At 58.1% G+C, this 17,137-nt stretch overlaps 1 protein-coding gene across 1 annotated transcript in view; it reads right to left on the reverse strand.

Annotated features, from left to right (window-relative positions):
* The window catches only part of HHAT (hedgehog acyltransferase), a gene marked incomplete at its 5' end in the record, with an annotated part of 69,355 nt that overhangs the window by 22,463 nt on the left and 29,755 nt on the right, over positions 1 to 17,137 (reverse strand). Inside the window, 2 exons of the mRNA XM_084245029.1 lie at positions 3,294 to 3,329; positions 10,666 to 10,816. Of these exons, the coding sequence (XP_084101155.1) occupies positions 3,294 to 3,329; positions 10,666 to 10,816 (187 nt within the window). The remainder of the gene's footprint in view (positions 1 to 3,293; positions 3,330 to 10,665; positions 10,817 to 17,137) is intronic.

Below are 17,137 nucleotides of genomic sequence, written 5' to 3' on the forward strand. Positions count from 1 at the left end.
TCTCAGGCACATGGCTTTGCCTTCGAAATGACCAAATCCCAAGAATCCTTTTCTCCCTGAAATTCACACAAAACAGTTCTTCAAGGACATGCAGCTTGGCTTCTACTAGAAGGGAGGGCTTCTACTAGAAGGGAGGGCAGTTTCCAGATGGGGCGTGTAAGCCCTCCTCATCCTGGGACCAGGGGCCAAGCAGGCCAGGACAGCACACAGGCCATCCCCTTGGCCAAGTCCGCCGGTCTCCTGTCCAGGGGTCCAGGAGTCACAAGAACAGAAACATGTCTGCTAGGAAGAGCCCCGCGCCCCAACTTCCAGGGAGATGGGGCCAATGCAGAATGTCCAGGGGCACCGAGGCCAAGCAGGTAAGCAGGGCCGTGTGGCTCTGCCATCCCCTCTCAAGGGCAGCAGGTGCAGCCGGACAGAGGGCAGGTGGCCGGGCACCAAGGACACAGCCTCCGGTACACAGCGAGCGCAGCCATCCTGGTGCTGGGCAGCTGTGGGCATGTAGGGAGGACACTTCGCAGTGCCTCTGGAAACTACTATCCCGCAGGGACCTTGAGCCTGGGAGCAAAGGGGCGGCACCTCCACCCCCCCCCCCCTGCACTGACTAGGCCTGGGTGCAGGATGCTCCCTGCCAGGCCCAAACAGCCCAGGCACAGGGCAGCCAGGACCCCAGTTAGGGAGAAGTGGCTCACAGGGAGTGAGGCAGGTCTGCCCCTGGCTGGCCGCAGAGAGCTGGCCACACAGGGACCTGGCCAAACACTCTGTAGTGCCTCCCAGGGCCCCCGCCCCAATGGCATCAAGGGAGATGGCAGCCCAGAGGGCACCCCAGCTCCAGGGTGCTGGGGATACCACAGGGCTGCTCTCCACAGGTGCAAAGGAGAGTGGCTCATCTTCCCCTTTGCTTGGCGTGGCTTTCTGAACCCCCAAAGGGCACTTCACAATCTCTGCAGAGCCTGATGCCCAGGAACCCCACTGGCCAGGTCACAGCACAGGCCGGTTTCCAGAAAGATGCCCCCAAGGAAAAGAACCTGACTATGCTTTCAGCAAGCACAGGGCTGAAGGTGTGCCACAGAGGCCCCTCCCCCCACCCCCCTCCCCTCCCCGCCTCCACCAGCACCCTGGAGCTCTGAGGGCTGAGGGATCTTGTGGAAAATTCCCAGGCCCTGAGGAGCTCTCAGCACCAACCTGCCACCTGCTCCCTCCACCCAGGCCACTCTGTGTAGCCATGGAAACGGGATGCCAGCACTGCCAGGGGAATGCAAATGGGCTCTCTCTAGGCCAGCAAGGCTGAGCAGTTTGACCCCACCTCTGCTCTACCAGTGGCTGGCCAGGGGCCAGGAACAGAGAAGCAGCATCTAGGGCTTATGCTGTCACCAGCTCTGAAGACCAAGCTGAGTGGCACCCGAAGAGGCCTTCAGAGAGTGAAACCCTCATGCAGCCGTGGGGCCTCTCCTGCAAAGCCAAGGGCCTTCTGCAAAGACAGAAGCTTCCCCAGGATCATGGTCACTGGTCACCAAGCAGCCAGGGGCCCAGAAACCAATCTGTTTCCCCTCAATAAATTCTTCATTAATGTTGCTATGACATTTACAGTTTAACATGGTTTTATGATTTGTGCTTAAAAAAAAAGAACTGTTCTAATAATAGATTTCCTACAACCAAGAGGGTTCCCGGTACCTTAATTAAGTGCTCCTGGTGACAAAAGGCTCTAGCTTGAATAATGGAGGGAGCATTGATCTCCATGAAGGCCTCGGGGCTGGTCTTGGGAGCCAAGGCCACCTCTCCTGGGGGACGTTCTGGAAACCTTGCACAGAAGCGGCCAGTCCCGTAGGGTGGGGCTCTCAGAGGGACAGCCGCATCCGCCCTCTCCAGACTCCTAGGCAGGCTGACGGCTCCATTCCCTCTGGGCCAGGGCCAGCTCTGGTTTCCCAAACACGAGGTCAGCAGCTCTTGGCAGGCACTGGAGCTGCTGGCCACGCTGCGTAAGCCCCCAACACCCCTACAAGGAGCCCCTGATTGACCTGACCTCTGGCTACCTCCAACTCTGGCCAGTGCCAGGAGCCCAAGACCCTGCGGACACAGCTCTGTGTTCTTTTTCCTGGTGCTGGAATAGGCAATGTGAAGAAGAGCACTCACTTCATGTGCAAAGGATGCTGCTGACACATGTACACACTTCCTCCTCAGCCCTTCATCAGCCACATGCATTCCAGGAGAGTAACTTTTAAAACGCATTTCTTTTTAATTTGCTGCTTGTTTATGTTAACGGGAAGAAATGTGAAGTGCAGGCTGCTTTACTGCCTGGAATTTGCTTTGTGTGGTTCTGGGGACCAGCGCAGACCTGAGTGTAGAGCCACTTGCTCACGACTTGAGTGTGTGCCCGCACCTTCACGCCTGCACCACCTGCAGGCTGGGTCCCACTGGGTCCAAAGTCACCAGCTCTGAGGCTTGGACGCTCTAGTAAGCCTTACATGTCGGGTTTCAGCTACTTGCATTGCTGGTGGCTCTCTCCAACATGGGAGCCCCAGAAACTTGGGGCCGGGAGGAGCTGGACTTTCTGGGAACACCCTGCCAGCTGTGGGCACAGGTGGTGTCGCAGGCAATGTGTGGGTGCTGGGCGGTGGCCCCCAAGACTCATGAGCTCGTCAAGTGCTGGACTTGCCAGGACTTAACTGTGAATCCTCCATGATTCCTGGTTCCCCTGCAAGCCTCAGGGTGTAGCGGCTGGGTGCAGCGGCCGCACGTTCTTCTACACACAGACACACTTCTGAGGATGCTTTTAATGGCCACTCTCCACCACTCTTAGAATAATGCACACGTGACATAAAAGAACCTAGAAGCTCCAGCAGAGCAAACAGCAGAAAAAGTGCCAGGCTCCCCAGCCCTGTTCGCACTCAGGCCTGTTTAGCCTCCATGTGCATCAATAGCCACTTGGAAATGAACACGCCCCCCAGCCAGCCCTGGCAAACCCTGCACCAGCCAGGGTGTGACCTGCCATGCAATCCTGTCCAGCTGTGAACGAGCACGTTGCATCCCTGGCCATGACCCCACCAGCACATGCCACTGAAACAGCATGAACACGATGGAGGGGGAACTGGCTTCGGGGTGACTATACAGAGACGCAGCCCCCCATGTGCCAATACCCCCCACAATTCAGATGCAAACCCCCTCAGCAGCACGTGCCAGAGGTCAGAGGGGCCGATCTCAGTGGCCTGGGAGGGGCAATGGGCCATGGTTCTCGTGGTGCTGAGCCAGCAGATGCAGCTCAGGAATGTCCACAAACAGACGTGTCGGCTTACCTGATGAGGAAGTCATGCAGCCCCACGTCAAAGTATCTGTCAAGGCAGAGAGACAAGTGTGTCAGCAGCAGATCCACAGCAAGGAGCGCAGCGTACAGCCTCGGGCAACCAGTGCCTCCTCTGCCCCTGCACCCATGGGGCCCCCATGCACCCCCCAGCCCCTGATCCCAACCCAGGTCTGATGGAGCAGTCACTAGGGCTGAACCGTCAGGATGACCCAGTCAGCAAGTCAAGACCAAATGCTCCAAGGAGATGGCGGGCTTAGCCAGGGCAGGGCAGGATGCCGCTCCTCCCGGAACTGGGAGGCAAAGAATGGGCAGCGCAGTATCTGAAAATGACCCTTGGTAGCAAATTCAATGTCTTCATAGGCGACTCCTCCTCGGGTCTGCATCACCAGCCTCCCACGTTAGTTTCACGCTGACCACACAGGGTCCCGGCTTGGACTGCCCTGGGCTCTCCCTTCCCCGCCATCCAAACAGATCCCAGGGTTCGGAGACACAGGCCCCAGGACTTTGCAGCCACCTTCCGCCACCAGCCTGTCTGCGGGCATCTCGGACCTGGCGGCGCCAGGTAATCTAAGTGATCATGACTGTTTCTCCTTCTCTAACTGCCTATAGATTCTCTATTGAAATTCAGAACAACAAAGGTAAAGGTGGTTACGGAGCAATGATCCTTCAAGGGAAGAACCACCCAAGTCAGAGTCAAAGGGGCTCAGGTGTGGGGGCCAGGGAGAGGGTGGGCTAAACAAGGCTGTGGCTGGAAGGCCAGGACACAGGGCCTCCCCAGGACAGAACAGGGTGGACGGCACAGCCGTCCACAGGGTGTACCCGCCAGTGCAGGGCCCAGCGGGTCACCAGGGGGCAGCGGGAGCTGAGGCACATGGTGCTTGGCCTCAAACAGGTCTTCTCCCAGGATGATGTTAAGGCCAGCCCTGGGGCCACACCTCAGGGCCCCATCAGAGGCTGCAGCCCCTCAGCTGACCGATGGTATGGTTGGGTCTCAGAGAGTCCAGCACTTGGGAATGTGAGGTGTCTGATCCCAAAGGGACTTCAAAGTTCTCTCATCCAGTGATCCCCCAGCTGCCCCCTGTGAAGTGTGTGTCCACATCTGAGTTAGAAAAATTAAGTCCCCTCCCGCTGGGTGTTAACCAAAAGTGACAGGCTTTGGTGGAAAAGAGATCTTACTTCAAGAAAGGGGGCAAAGCCAGAGCGGGAGCGAGCCCACCCCGGGGAGTTGTGCCCCAGCTGCAGAGACCCTAAGCTTGGGCCAGCAGCAAGTCAGCCTCCCCCCAACAGGGATGGGATGTGGAGTCTGACAGGGACAGTGCACAGATGGGTGACCATGGCTCCAGGGCCTACACACCTTCACTCCAGCACCCACAGTGACCATTTCTAGTCCATCCCTCCCAACGCGTCCCGCTGATGACCGAGCCTCACAATAGGCCGTCGTCTGAGTGATGCCACAGGAACCACACGCCGGGATTAATGCACATACACACGGTGCTCATCTGCGTGTGTGGACACAGAAGGGCCGTCAGTGCACCTGCCACACCCCCACCATCTCCTCCAGTAACCCCGCCAGGCGGGAAGGGGCCAGCACTCCACTCTGCACAGGGTTACGAACGCTGTGAAAAGCTCACCCACCACTCTCCAAGCAGCAGCCCTGGACAGAAGAAGGACGGCAGGGACAGAGCACGGCAGGACAAGCAGGCTGGCTGGGGCTCTACTACGGTCCCCAGCTCAGCCTCGTGGTCAGACTCCAGCCTGGGGTCTTTGGCCATTGCTCTGGAAGGTTCCAACTCCCCCAGGCTGGCTTGCTTTCTTCACTCCTCACCCCCACGTCCCTCCAGCTGATTTCCACACTCAGCCTCCCGGGGCCAGCAGAGCTGCTGCCCATGGTAACAGCCTAAAACAAGGTAGACTGGGCCCTGGACACATGAGCTGTGGGAAAGGGCTGCCAGGCTGCGGACAGCTCCGTGTCGGAGGAGACCCCAGACCCTGCTCTCCTCGCAGGAAACTGGGTGCATAGCAGCCGTGGGGTCATTTCTCTATGAGGAGCCACAGGTGAGAGTCAGAGGTCTTCAAAAACCTCGCCACCCTCTTACAAAACCCTTGCCCTGGTTTGTACAACAAGAAATGCTATCAGCCAGCTCCCGTAGGGCAGCCCCCAGCCGCCCGCCTGCCCCCAGCCACCCACCGCCAGGCCCTAGCTGCCTGCCTGGCCCCCGCCTGCCTGCCATGAGCCCCCTTTGGCTCCTGCGCGTTCCTTCCTCAGGTTTTCCCCTGAGCTGTTAATTCACAGCATCCACTCAAAACTCAGCTCCATGGCAAAAGGGATTTATCTTCGTGCTCTCGAAGTAGATTTATGTTATAAAAACAAGCTTATCCTCACTCAGCAGAAACAAGTGCAGCATATCACACAGATGCCTGTGCTGATGCTCCACCTCCAGGCCACATCTGCTCCTCTTCCCAAACAAACCTTCCATGCAGCACTGTGGAGACCAGAGTCCTGCCTGGTCTGGCAGCAGCCAGGGGCCGGGGCCCACACATGGGGACTAAGCAACCTCCCTCAGCGGGCCCTGCCCAGCGTATTAGATGCCCTCTACCTGGAGCCCTCATTAGCATCTCCAGAACCTGATGTGTATTTCACAGCACCCCGCTCACCCCTACACGACCATACACACGCGTGCACTCATGTGCGCATATGCAGAGAAACACACAGCCTGAAGCTGGACGGAGCCTCGGAATTCAGGCAGTTGGTTGGCACCCACTGCATGCCAGGTCATAAGATTTGGTCGGCACCTGCACCCAGGCCACAGGACACCAGGGGTCGGGGTCTCCACTGGCTCCTCAGGGCCATGCAGTGGGATAAACGTGGAGCCTCACATAATTTACTCTGACCCTGGGCAGCGCTGCAGCTCACCCTGAAAACCCACTAATGGGGCTTGATTTGTGCACAACATTTCCTGTCCCACCATGTAGACACCCCGTGCCTCCTGCATGTGGCAGAGAGATGAGTCATGTGGGTTTCATGCCAAACACCAGCACGAAGATTCACAAAGGGCTGCTAACCCGGACAGCAGGTCACTGCTCGTGGACACACAGGTGGGGCACCCCTGGCCCCCAGGGCACCCCCGCCCCAACCTCCACGCGGGCCCCGAGGCCTTGTCCACTCAGCGCTGTCTTTGCAAAGGGAGACCCAGCTTCCAGCCTGAGGCGCAGGGAATGAGAAGCCACCGCCAGGAGCACGTTACACCTTTTAAGCTGTGAGAAATTCATTCAATAAATCGGCTGAGGCTGAAATCTAATTAAATCTAAAAGTGGTGTCAGGGAGCCTCCCTGGTGGCACAGGCGGTTGAGCGCAGCACTGTGAAGCTGTCCGCAGCCTCTGCAGTGCCGGTTCCATCCCTGCCGGCCTCAGAGCAACCCACATGGTGAACAGACAGACCTCTCCTGTCTCGCCTGCTGCGCCCCTCAGCAATGTATTTTGTCAATCTGCCTGTTCTGTTACCCACTCTGTCTCTGATGAATCCTCTCACCCTCCCGCACATCTGGCCTGTACCCTGGTTCTTATATAAATAAAATAAATCTTCAAAAAAAAATAAATGAGGCGTCAACTAAGATTGCCTGGAGCGAGGGGGATAGTGGGGTGGCCCCCTTGGGGCACATCAGGGTGGCTGGGACGCTCCCCAGGACCCCGCGGGCTGCCAAGATAGCAGCCCCAGCCAGCCCCTCCCACCTAGGCAGACACGCTCTGTCTCGGGCTGGCTGCAGAAGTAGCTGACCTTGCCCGCTGAACTTTGATAAAGAAACACACGGACCTTTGATTCAGAAAACCAATGACTTACTTTTCTACCTTTCCAATAATCTGAATGCACCAGGTTAATAAAGCAGGATGCCACACTGCCTTCCAGAGACGGAAGTTCCGTCTGAGGCTGGGCTGCCCCTTCCCAAGACCCCACCTGACTCCCAGCCCCTCCTCCATGCCTTCACTCCAGCCCACGACTTGCCATGGGCTGACTCAGCACATGAACTTGTCTCCTCAATGACAGTCACCTGTATCCAACGTCACCGCTTGATGTACTTTTGTCACCAAAGGCAGCCACCTGGCACCCAAGCGAGCCACGGGGGTAGGCCAGGCCCCAGCACCTGTCCCATCAGCTCCTTTCGGCCGCCAGCGAGGCTGCTTCTGCCTTTATCTGTCTGTGAGCCATTTCCTTTCTAGAAAGTACTGGTGTGTGGTCAGGGTCCCGAGTGGTAGAAGCTGTGCTGAGCCCCCAAAGGCAAAGTGAGCCTCTTGCACCCTGGTCTCCATCTCAGACTGGCCACGAGCAGGCCGGGTGCTGGACTGGAGCAGACACTCAGCTAGACCCAGGCCTGTCCAGCCTGGGCCTGCGCCACCCTCAGTCCCTGCAGGGCACACTGTGACCAGACAGATACACAGCAACAGGTGAAAGAGGCAAGAAGAGAAAGCAGAGGTGAGGAAAGCAGTGAAAGACCCGCCCCGGGAATCTTAGTCATCCCCCAAGCCCCTGGCCAGGATGCAGTGAGCTCCAGGGTCCAGGATGATGCCAGGACAGCACCCGCGGTGTTTCCCTCCTTGGTACTCAGCCACACCTGCCTCCCGCAGGGCACAGCACCTGCCCACGCCAGCCACCTGCCCCGCAGCTCCAGGCCTCAGGCGAGGCCAGCAGGACCGGGCAAGGCCAGCTACTTTTGCAGCTGCTCCTGCTCATCTGCCACGGCCAGGACCTATGTTCTGCCGGGACCCACCGTCCAGGCCATCAAGGCCACCTGGGTAAAGGGGATCAGCACCTCCCCAGCCCAGACTCCCCTGTATGCAAGGCTAGCAGCCACCCTCCATGCTCAGATTCCTGGATATGCTGGGATGCGCGAGTCTGCTGAGAAGGGTGGGGTACAACAGAGAAATGGGGAGCAGGCAATGCCAGAGGCCCGAGGCAGTGGAACTGACCCGGTCCCCGAGGCCCTGGGCCTCCCATCACCCTGCCCTGCACATGCAGAGCAGAGCGTCAAGTCCCGCCCACAATCGGTCTCTGCTTCGGAAGCGCGGACATGGACGTCCTCCAGTGACACCTGGTGCTCGCAGGACACTGAATTAGAACACACGTCCAGAAATGAAGCTGAGACCCCTCAACCGCTCAGATTCCACAGTCATGGAAAAGCCGCGTGGCTGGGGCCCCCTGGCTCCCTGGGGCTTTATGTGGCTGCACATGCTGGAGCTGGAGCAAGCGGAGAAGCGCCAGGGGCACAAGCCAGCCCACTGTCAGGCCAGGCCCCGTGGACTGCAGTTTCCATGCCCAGCGGCAGCGGTCATGTCAGGGAGCGTTATCTGTGCCATGTGGGTGGATGCCAAGCCCACCCCACCCATAAGTAACTGAGAGATGCGGTCAGCCACCCAGGGGTCAGATGGTCAGGTGGGAGACTCCCAGAAGCACCTCCAACCTCTTCAGTGCCCCACCTCGCTCAGCACCATTAGCCACCCCCCGGAGCCTGCTTTCTTGCCTCCACCCTGCCTTATGTTGGCCAAGGGAGTGGAGGCTGTTGCCCAGCAGAACAGCATCCTCGACATTGTACCCTCTGGCCCTGCCTAGCGCTGACCAGATTGGCACCAAGGAGTGGGAGCAGCGGCACTCCGAGAACAGACGTGGCTGCTTCTGGGAAAAGGCAGGGGGCTGGGCCAGACATGGACACAGTGCCGCTCCCAGGCAGACGGCATCTGCAGGTGCGGAAGGGACACCATGGCATCGTTGTTTCAATAAAAAACTTGCGTGAGCTTTGACTCATGCACCGTGGCTTGCAGAGGCCCTCTGGCCCCTAGAGCCTGCACCTGCTGGGCGGCCCTCCTAGTGCCCAGTGAGGACCAGACATGTCCAAGTGCAAACAATAAACTAAAGGTCACAGCAAAGCATGGCAGGAGAAGCTACACCTCAAGGCCCTGGGGAGGACGGTGAGGCCCAGCCCCCTGGAAAGCAGGATGGCGTTTTGTTGGGCTGGCGTCTGAGCCTCGGCCTGGTTCTGACCTGAGGGGCTGAGGCCATGGGGCTCTTTCCACCTGGACCCTGGAGACAGGTAAGGGTCCGTGCAATGTGAGTTTCAGTGGACTAAGATGTTAGAGGATGGCCATTCTCAATATCTAGTTGCTGTTCAAGCTGCTCTGTGGCAACGGACACTGGCACTCAAGGACACAGAGCCAGAGCCCACCCGCCCAAGGAGCCACACTGCTCATTACACAGCCCAAGGGGAGCTTTTACCCAAAAAGGCAAAGGAACCTCACTTGGCTCACACCAGAAGAAGTGGCCCCCATCACACTGGTTCCAGCCCGTGGACCCAGGAAGCTGCCAACCAGGCTCCCCTGCAGGCTGGCTGTGCCCCGGGCCCTCTCACAAAGCGGCAGCCACAAGTCACGGGTGAGGACAAGTCAAAGCCATGGCCTGACCACCTGACATTTCTCATTCAAGAAGCAAACTGGGCCAGAGCCAAGCTAGACCTGCTTGTGCCCACACATCGTCTGGAGAGCCAGGCCGTGCCTGCCGTCCACCTCTCTGCAGCAACAGCAGCTGACTCCTCCCGTGCGTCTAGGCTCCTCTGGCCATGGGGGGAGGGGTGTGTGTGTGTGTGTGTGTGTGTGGCAGACGGGCTGGATGGGCCACAGGGGGTGGGTGGCGATCCCAGCAAGCCGGGTTGGGAGGCAGAGAGGGGCCGACACCCACGCATACAGGAGACGCTCCAGGCCCATCTGCTGTGCAGGGCAGGGGCAGCCTGTCACTGGCCACATCCAGAGGGACAAGCCAGTGCAGCAGCCTGAGGCAAAGAGGGGCTGGGGCCTTCAGATGGAGCCCAGGACCGTGCTGGGCTTGGTGAAGAGCGGGAGGTTCAGAGCACCTGCCCTGTGCTCGGCATGGGTACCCGCCTGCCATGACCAGAACAGCCCTGGAGGCGGCAGCACCATATAGGGCAGCCATCATTGCCTAAAGGGGAAACTGGACACTTAGAGCCATGCAGGCAATGGCCAGACCCGAGCTGAGAAACACCAGCACTGGATGCTGCCTGGCCCACAGAGCCCGCAGCCCAGGAGGCCTGCAGACTTCAAGAGAAAGCAGTCTGTTCCAATCCCAGGCCCTTCCAGACAGCCCTGCCCCCTGGTCAGACAGGGGGGCTGACCATCCCTGTGCAGACAGGGGGACCCGCCCTCCCTGGGCGGATGGGGGGACCCACCTCCCTGGGCAGATGGGGGCCAATGCCTAGGCCATCCCCACAGGACAGGCCTAGGCCGGGTGTCGAGGCGGCTTCAGCGAGGGGCAGGTAGAAGCCAGTCCGCCCTGGACCGGTGTGCGGTGGTGACGCCCACTGACCTCCACATCCCAGTGAAGCTGCACATGGTGCTTACACAGCGGGGCAGCGGTGGTGGTGAGAGCCCATCCAGGCGCATGAGCAGACCAGGGACGCCGAACAGCACCAGGTACTTGACGTAGAAGAAGAGCACCTGGGCCAGCGCCAGTCCTCCTGTGGGACAGTAGGCGTCAGACAGGCGGGCAGCGCCCTGGGGACGGGGCACCTTGAGGATGGAACCCCACCCTGATGCCCCGCCCCGCATCCCCCACCCCATAGTCTCCAGATGGAGCACGACCAGGACACTCCCACCCACCACCCCCCAGACTATGAGAGCCACCTATGCAGGGGTTCTGACAGATGTAATTTGGACTGACCAATAATGAGGTCCTCTTTATCACTGTGGCAGGCAGTGGGGGGACACAGGTATCTGCTATGGCAGAAACCACTGCAGAGATGGACCCTTCCAAGCCCCAAGCTCCCGCCCATGTGAGTCATGAGGTCTGCTGGACTCGCGGGGTGGCCGGAAGCTGACATACAGCCAACCCAGACACTGGCCTGGTGGCCCCTCGGGGCTGAACCAAGCTCCAGAGCCACCTGCACCCCCAGCCTGGGGTGTGACTACTCAGCTGCCGGTGCCACGCAGCGCCCGCACAGATGAAGGCCCACACGCCTGGTATGGCTGCCACCAGGGACGAGGCACGGCAGGTCCCAGCCACCGGAGCAGGCCCCTCCGACCTAATCCCCCTGCGTGGGGACATGGAACAGCCAGACCGCGCTGGCTGAGGGTCCAGCACTGGGGCAAGGAGGCCGGCAGGTGGGAGGCTGGTGGTGGCATCTTGCTGAGGGGCGGGTAAAGAGCTTAAACCGGGACAGGCAGCAGTAGGTGCAGCTCTGTCCACCCAGGAAGCTGCCAGTCCATTGCTGTGTGGCACGTGAGCCTCTCAACGCTGCCAGAGAGACCCTGGGGCCCAGGGCCTGCTGGTCTGAGCCCCCAGCCAGGTGCACGTGTGGGGCAGCTAGAAGTACACGCCGGCCCCAGAGGCCTCGGGTGTCCTGATGGGAGTGACCACATCCTCTGCAGGGCTCAGGCTCTGCCAGCCACCTCCTCTCCAGCACTCCCTGGCCAGCTGCTTCCACCTCCGCCCTGGGAGGGGGTGTATGGCTGGGTTCCGGCCGCCAATGGAGCGGTGAGGAGCCGGTTCTATCTAGACACCGCACATCGCTCTGCACAGAGCCAAGTGAGCCTGACCTCACTGGGCCCATGATGCAGGTACAGGAGCAGGAACCCCACGGTTATGCACCTGCAGTTCACCCACCGCCGGAGCTCTAAGGCCCAGGGCACAGGTGCAGTGGCTGGGGTGATGCTTTAACGTGCTGTCACCGCCATGTCTGCGGCTTCGTCTCCCAGGAAGCTGCATCCTTGAACGTGACCATCCTGCTGCTGTCTCCGGGCTGGAGGATGAGCACCTTGTGAGACCAGGCCAAGGTTTTGGGGGAGAACCACAAGGGGGAGGGGTGGGGAAGCAACCAGGGTACTGGCCTCCAGCTCTGGGAGGACTGACTTCTCACCGAGTGATGAGCAGCCACAGGTCACTGTCCTGCCTTGAAGGGTCTCAAATGTGTGCGTGTGGTATGTGCACGTGTGTGGGGGCAAGTGTGTATGTATGTGAATGGGGTGAGTTTGTGGGGGTGAAAACCTACGCCAGAGCTAACCCCCAGCTCTGCCAGAGCAGCGGGCCTCAGACACCGGCAGCCAGACTAGGGCACCGTCTCACCAGCCCAGCAAAGGCCACGATGTCTAGCGGGACCAGCACCAGTAGGCTCCGAGACCTGCCTGGTATCCAACCCTGGAGATTAATTGGGGGTCAGGAGAGGGACCGAGGGGCCAGCAGGAGACGCAAACACAGAGTCTTCACCACCCTCGTGTGACACAGAGCATACGTGGTGCCCACAGCGGGTCAGAGACCCAGACCCTGGCTCCCCGCCTCAGGAGGCCTGACCCGTCAGGAACAGAGGTGCATCCCTCCCAAATGCGGAACACTTGACATCCTGGCTACTGGGAAAGCTACTTCTGAATACTTTCCGATTAGGGTTCAAATCTCCAAAAAGCCTCTCTTCAAAGACAGCGCACAGTGCCCGGGATAGGAGCAGTCACCTCACAGACCAGCAACCCCCACCGCATCCTCTCTGATCACGGGTTGTGGACGTTGCTGGGAGGGGGTGGTGACTGGGAGCCCCGACTGCCCATGCAGAAGAGCAACGTCCAACTGCTCCATGAAAGAGCAAGTGCTCATGAAACCAGAAGGCTCGAAAGCATTTCCACGGCAAATGGAAGTTTGGGATCTTAAAAACTGACGAGGGCCCCTCAACACATGCCGAATGAAGAGTTTATCAAATCCGTAAAAGCCTCCGCTCGCCTGAAACCTGTGTGGGAAGACTGACTGCAGAAGCAAAGAGGCAGTACACACACACTCACACACTCACACTCGTACAAACTCACACTCACACTTCACACACATGATCACACATGAGGAAGCAGCCGGTCAGCAGGGCCCATGGCTAGTGGGGCCCCCGGGCAAGGCAGTCCCCCAGGCCCAAGCGCCCCAGGCACGTCGGGCTCATAGGGGAGCCGGCCCAGCACAGGTGTCCATAACCTTGACACTTGGGCAAGCCCAGCTCCGGCAGGCCCGGATCCCCCACGGCATGCACTGGCTGCCCCTTGCAAGGGCCTGGACAAGACACTGCCGGGCCACGTGGCAGGCATCCTGGCCAGTGGCTCAGGCTGAAGCCTGTTCCGCAGGGCCGCAGGTTGCTGAAACTGTCTACAGCAAAGTGTATTCAAATGCACCCCAAGAGAGGAAGGGGGAGAACCAGGAAGGATTTGAAGGTCCTCGGTCTGGTGTAGGGCAGGGGTGTACGTCTTCTAAAGGGAAATTAGCTTCCCAAAAAGGCCACCCCACCCCCCACTCCTCTGTGTGGCTAGGCCCCTCTTCAAAGACCCCCGACACGGAGGCCCCTTGGGAAGCATCTCCAGGACAGAACTGAAGGGAATGAAGGAAAAACAAACATCACCCATTGCCACGGAGTGCCCAGCACCAGAGGGTAGCACTGGGGCAGCGCTGCCAATTGTGTTCCTCCTCCCTGAGGGGCCTCAACCCCCAGCACTGCTGACCTCCCGCCTTGCAGGAACTGGCATCCACACCTGACCCACCCACCCTGGGGCAGGCCCTCCCTGCGTGTGAAGACCTTGAGGGGCTTCTGTGGAGGCTGGGGCACTCCCATTGCCCTCCGGCAGCCCAGGCCACCCACCCTGCCACACAGATCTGCCCCGGGCCCAGCCTGCCTGGGGTATAGGTGCTGCCTCTGCCCTCCTCCCTCTCGTCCAGGCAGGTGCTGACAGCCCCTCCCAAATCCCCAGTGAATGCCCCACTCGAGTCCTCGCCCAGCTCCTCATTCACCAAACCAGCCCAAGAGAATGTGGTCAGGTTCCTTAACACCTGCTGAGAGAGCAGGCCCCCACGAGCACTCTCCTAAAATGCTGATTTGGGCAAAACCAAGCCCAAATCCTGTCCTAAGTCCTCTTTGCTTAGATGCGACCAGGGTCCCTAGCCCTAAAGGCACAGTAAATCCCCCTCCTCCTCCTACAGTGCTCGCTGCCCGGCCCACAAACCATGCTCCAGCTCCCGCCAACCAGTGAGGCAGAAATACAACTTTGTTCAAGTGTCAGCAGATGTGACCTGGAAGAGACCCCTGGTTAAAGTTGACTGCAGGCTCCCCGAGTCCCTGTGGGAGGCTGGAGCACAGCCCCTGAGCGCCCAAGCCAGAGTGACGGCCACAGGCAAGTCCACAGCCCAGCCACGCAGGCCAGCAAAGACGGCTCTTTACCAGCCAGGCCACCTCATAGTCTCAGGGCAGGGAAGACACTTCAATTGCCGAAGACACTTCAACTGCCGAAGACACTTCAACTGCCGGAAGACTAAAAGACACAGTAAAATTAAAATGTATCAATCTAGCTCCAATAACAAATTCATCAAAAGGTAAAAAAATAGCATCAAGCCACAAACCAAAGGAAAATAGTAACATTTGCACAAACACGTATGACAGAGAAGAAAAACAAAAACCTATAGTCCTGGACAGGACACCTGCTCAAGCCCATTAGCAACCAGGGAGACATACACCAAAGCTGCCACGAAATTACATACACTGGATTTCAAATTAAAAGTCAACACCAAGTGTTAATGAAAATTTGAAACAATAGGGTACAAGTGGGGTCAATGAAGTTTGAGAGTAACTGGGCCTTACCTTGCCCATCAGGACATGCGTGGTACCCTTGCCCAGCAACTCCACGCACAGGCCAGCACTGAAGCAGCATTTAGAGACCCTGGACAGTGACTCACCCAATTTAGGAATTTCCAATCAGCATTATTGGTTATTAATTACTAAAACAGTACAGAACAGAAAAGCAATCAGAGCACACTGTAAGCGCTTTAGGTGACATAGTCCCCGGGACAGTTAATGTGTGCGCTCATGAATGCACACACATGCACGCGCGCACACACGTGCACACACACACACACTCTCTCTCTCTCTCTCCTGCAAGACTGATCGTCCTGCTGGGTGGAGGACAGAAAGGACCCCACAGCGCACTCAACAGTGAGAACACAGCAGACACAGGGGATTCTCTGAAATATCATTTTAAGTGAAAAAAGCAAGTCACAGAAGAAATCACCTATGAATCTCCATAGGAAAATTTCTTAAATATGCAGTTTCAGGAATCTAACCATGGTAAAATCATCACAAAGACAGGGACAGCTCTTTGCCCTAACAGCAAGGAAGAGGCAGAACTAACGGAACACTGACTTCTTAGGTCTGTGAGAGGTCATGGGGCACAGTGCTGCCCCCAAACTTGGGGAGCTCATGCCCACAGCCACCTGGAACAGAAGCCCTTGTAGGAAGCAGCGCTGTGCAGGAAACCTCACCTGCAAGTCCGTCCAATGGGGCCAGCACTGCCCTGATGCCAACGCCAGTCAGAGTCGTCCCAAAGAATCTAGACCGTGGTCTCTTACTAACACAGATGCAAAAACCCTCAACATGAACCAATCAACTCCAACAATGCACAGAAACAACTACACACAACCAGTGATTGATCCCAGGAAGGCAAGGCTGGCTCAGCATCTGAAAATTCATTCCTGTGATCCATCCCCTCCCCAGGCTAAAGAAGAAAAAATGTATGCTCATACGGCACACACACCCGAAGCATTTGACAAAACCCAACATCCACTCATGATTAAAAACTCTCCGCAAACAAGGGGAGATGGAGCGTTCTTGGGTACCACAGTGCTTACAGGGGACACACGAGGTCCTCTCCCGCTAAGATGAGGACAGGCAGGCAGGATGCCGGGTCACCACTCCTGCCGCTCCCTTCAACACCCTCAGGGATGTTCCAGCTAACGCAGCAAGAGCAAATGAAGCAAAGCTACTCCCTAGGGGAAGGACTGTCTACACAGAACCCCCCGAGGAGGACTGTCTACTACACGGAATCCCCCTGGGGAGGACTATCTACACGGAATCCCATCACTGCCTTGGCTCAGAGGTCAGTTGACTACATTTACGTGGACCTAGTTCTGGGTTCTCTAGTCTGTTCCACTGATCTCTTCGTCTGTTCTTTCATCAATATTGCACAGTAAGTCTTGACATCAGATGTGACAATTGTCATTGTCAAGCAAGGGTCTTCCTTTCTTCCCAGTTTGGTTTCACTACAAACTTCCTCACTGTTCTGTTCCACTCTCCCAGCTACAATACAAGCAGCACAGTCCATGCAAGAAAGCTGATGAGCCAAACTTATGAACATGTGCAACTCGCTCTACAGAAGACACTAGCAAGTGAGCAGACAAGCCACGGACAGGGAGAAAGTCTTTGCAAAAGACATGTCGGATGAAGGACTACTGTCAAGAACACAAGTGTGGAACCCAGCAAGAATGAGGGGCACAGGCTGCTGGAGGAGACAAAAGGGCAGGGTGCTCGTGGCAAAGCTCCTGCCCTCATCCCCAAGGAGATGGAACTCGAGACGATGCCAAGCTGCACTGCAGGCTGCAGGGACAGCCACAAGCCAGGCGCTGGGGGCATGAGGGCCAAGGATGCACGAGGCACCACTGCCTGGGGCAGGCACCCGCAGCAGGAGATACAACCTGCTGCTCAGAAGGGGCCAAAATGCACATCCTCCCAGAAACACACACAGATCGTCCGTGGCAGCTTTACTCTTGGTTGCCGAACTCAGTCACCATGATGTACCTCAGCAGAGAAGGGATGAACCATGGCCACTCCAGGGAGTGTCACTTGGCAGCACAAAGCTGCCAGCTGCCAAGCTGGACCACAGGCAGCACCAGACACGGATGTGCATTGTCAACTGTCCATCTGGGCAAGCCGCAGCCTGTGCAACTCTGGCCCTAAGGTGCTATGGAAGGGGCGGTGACAAGATGGGTGGCTCCCAGA

Source organism: Talpa europaea (genome assembly GCF_964194135.1).
Source record: "Talpa europaea genome assembly, chromosome: 10".
Lineage (NCBI taxonomy): Eukaryota > Metazoa > Chordata > Mammalia > Eulipotyphla > Talpidae > Talpa > Talpa europaea.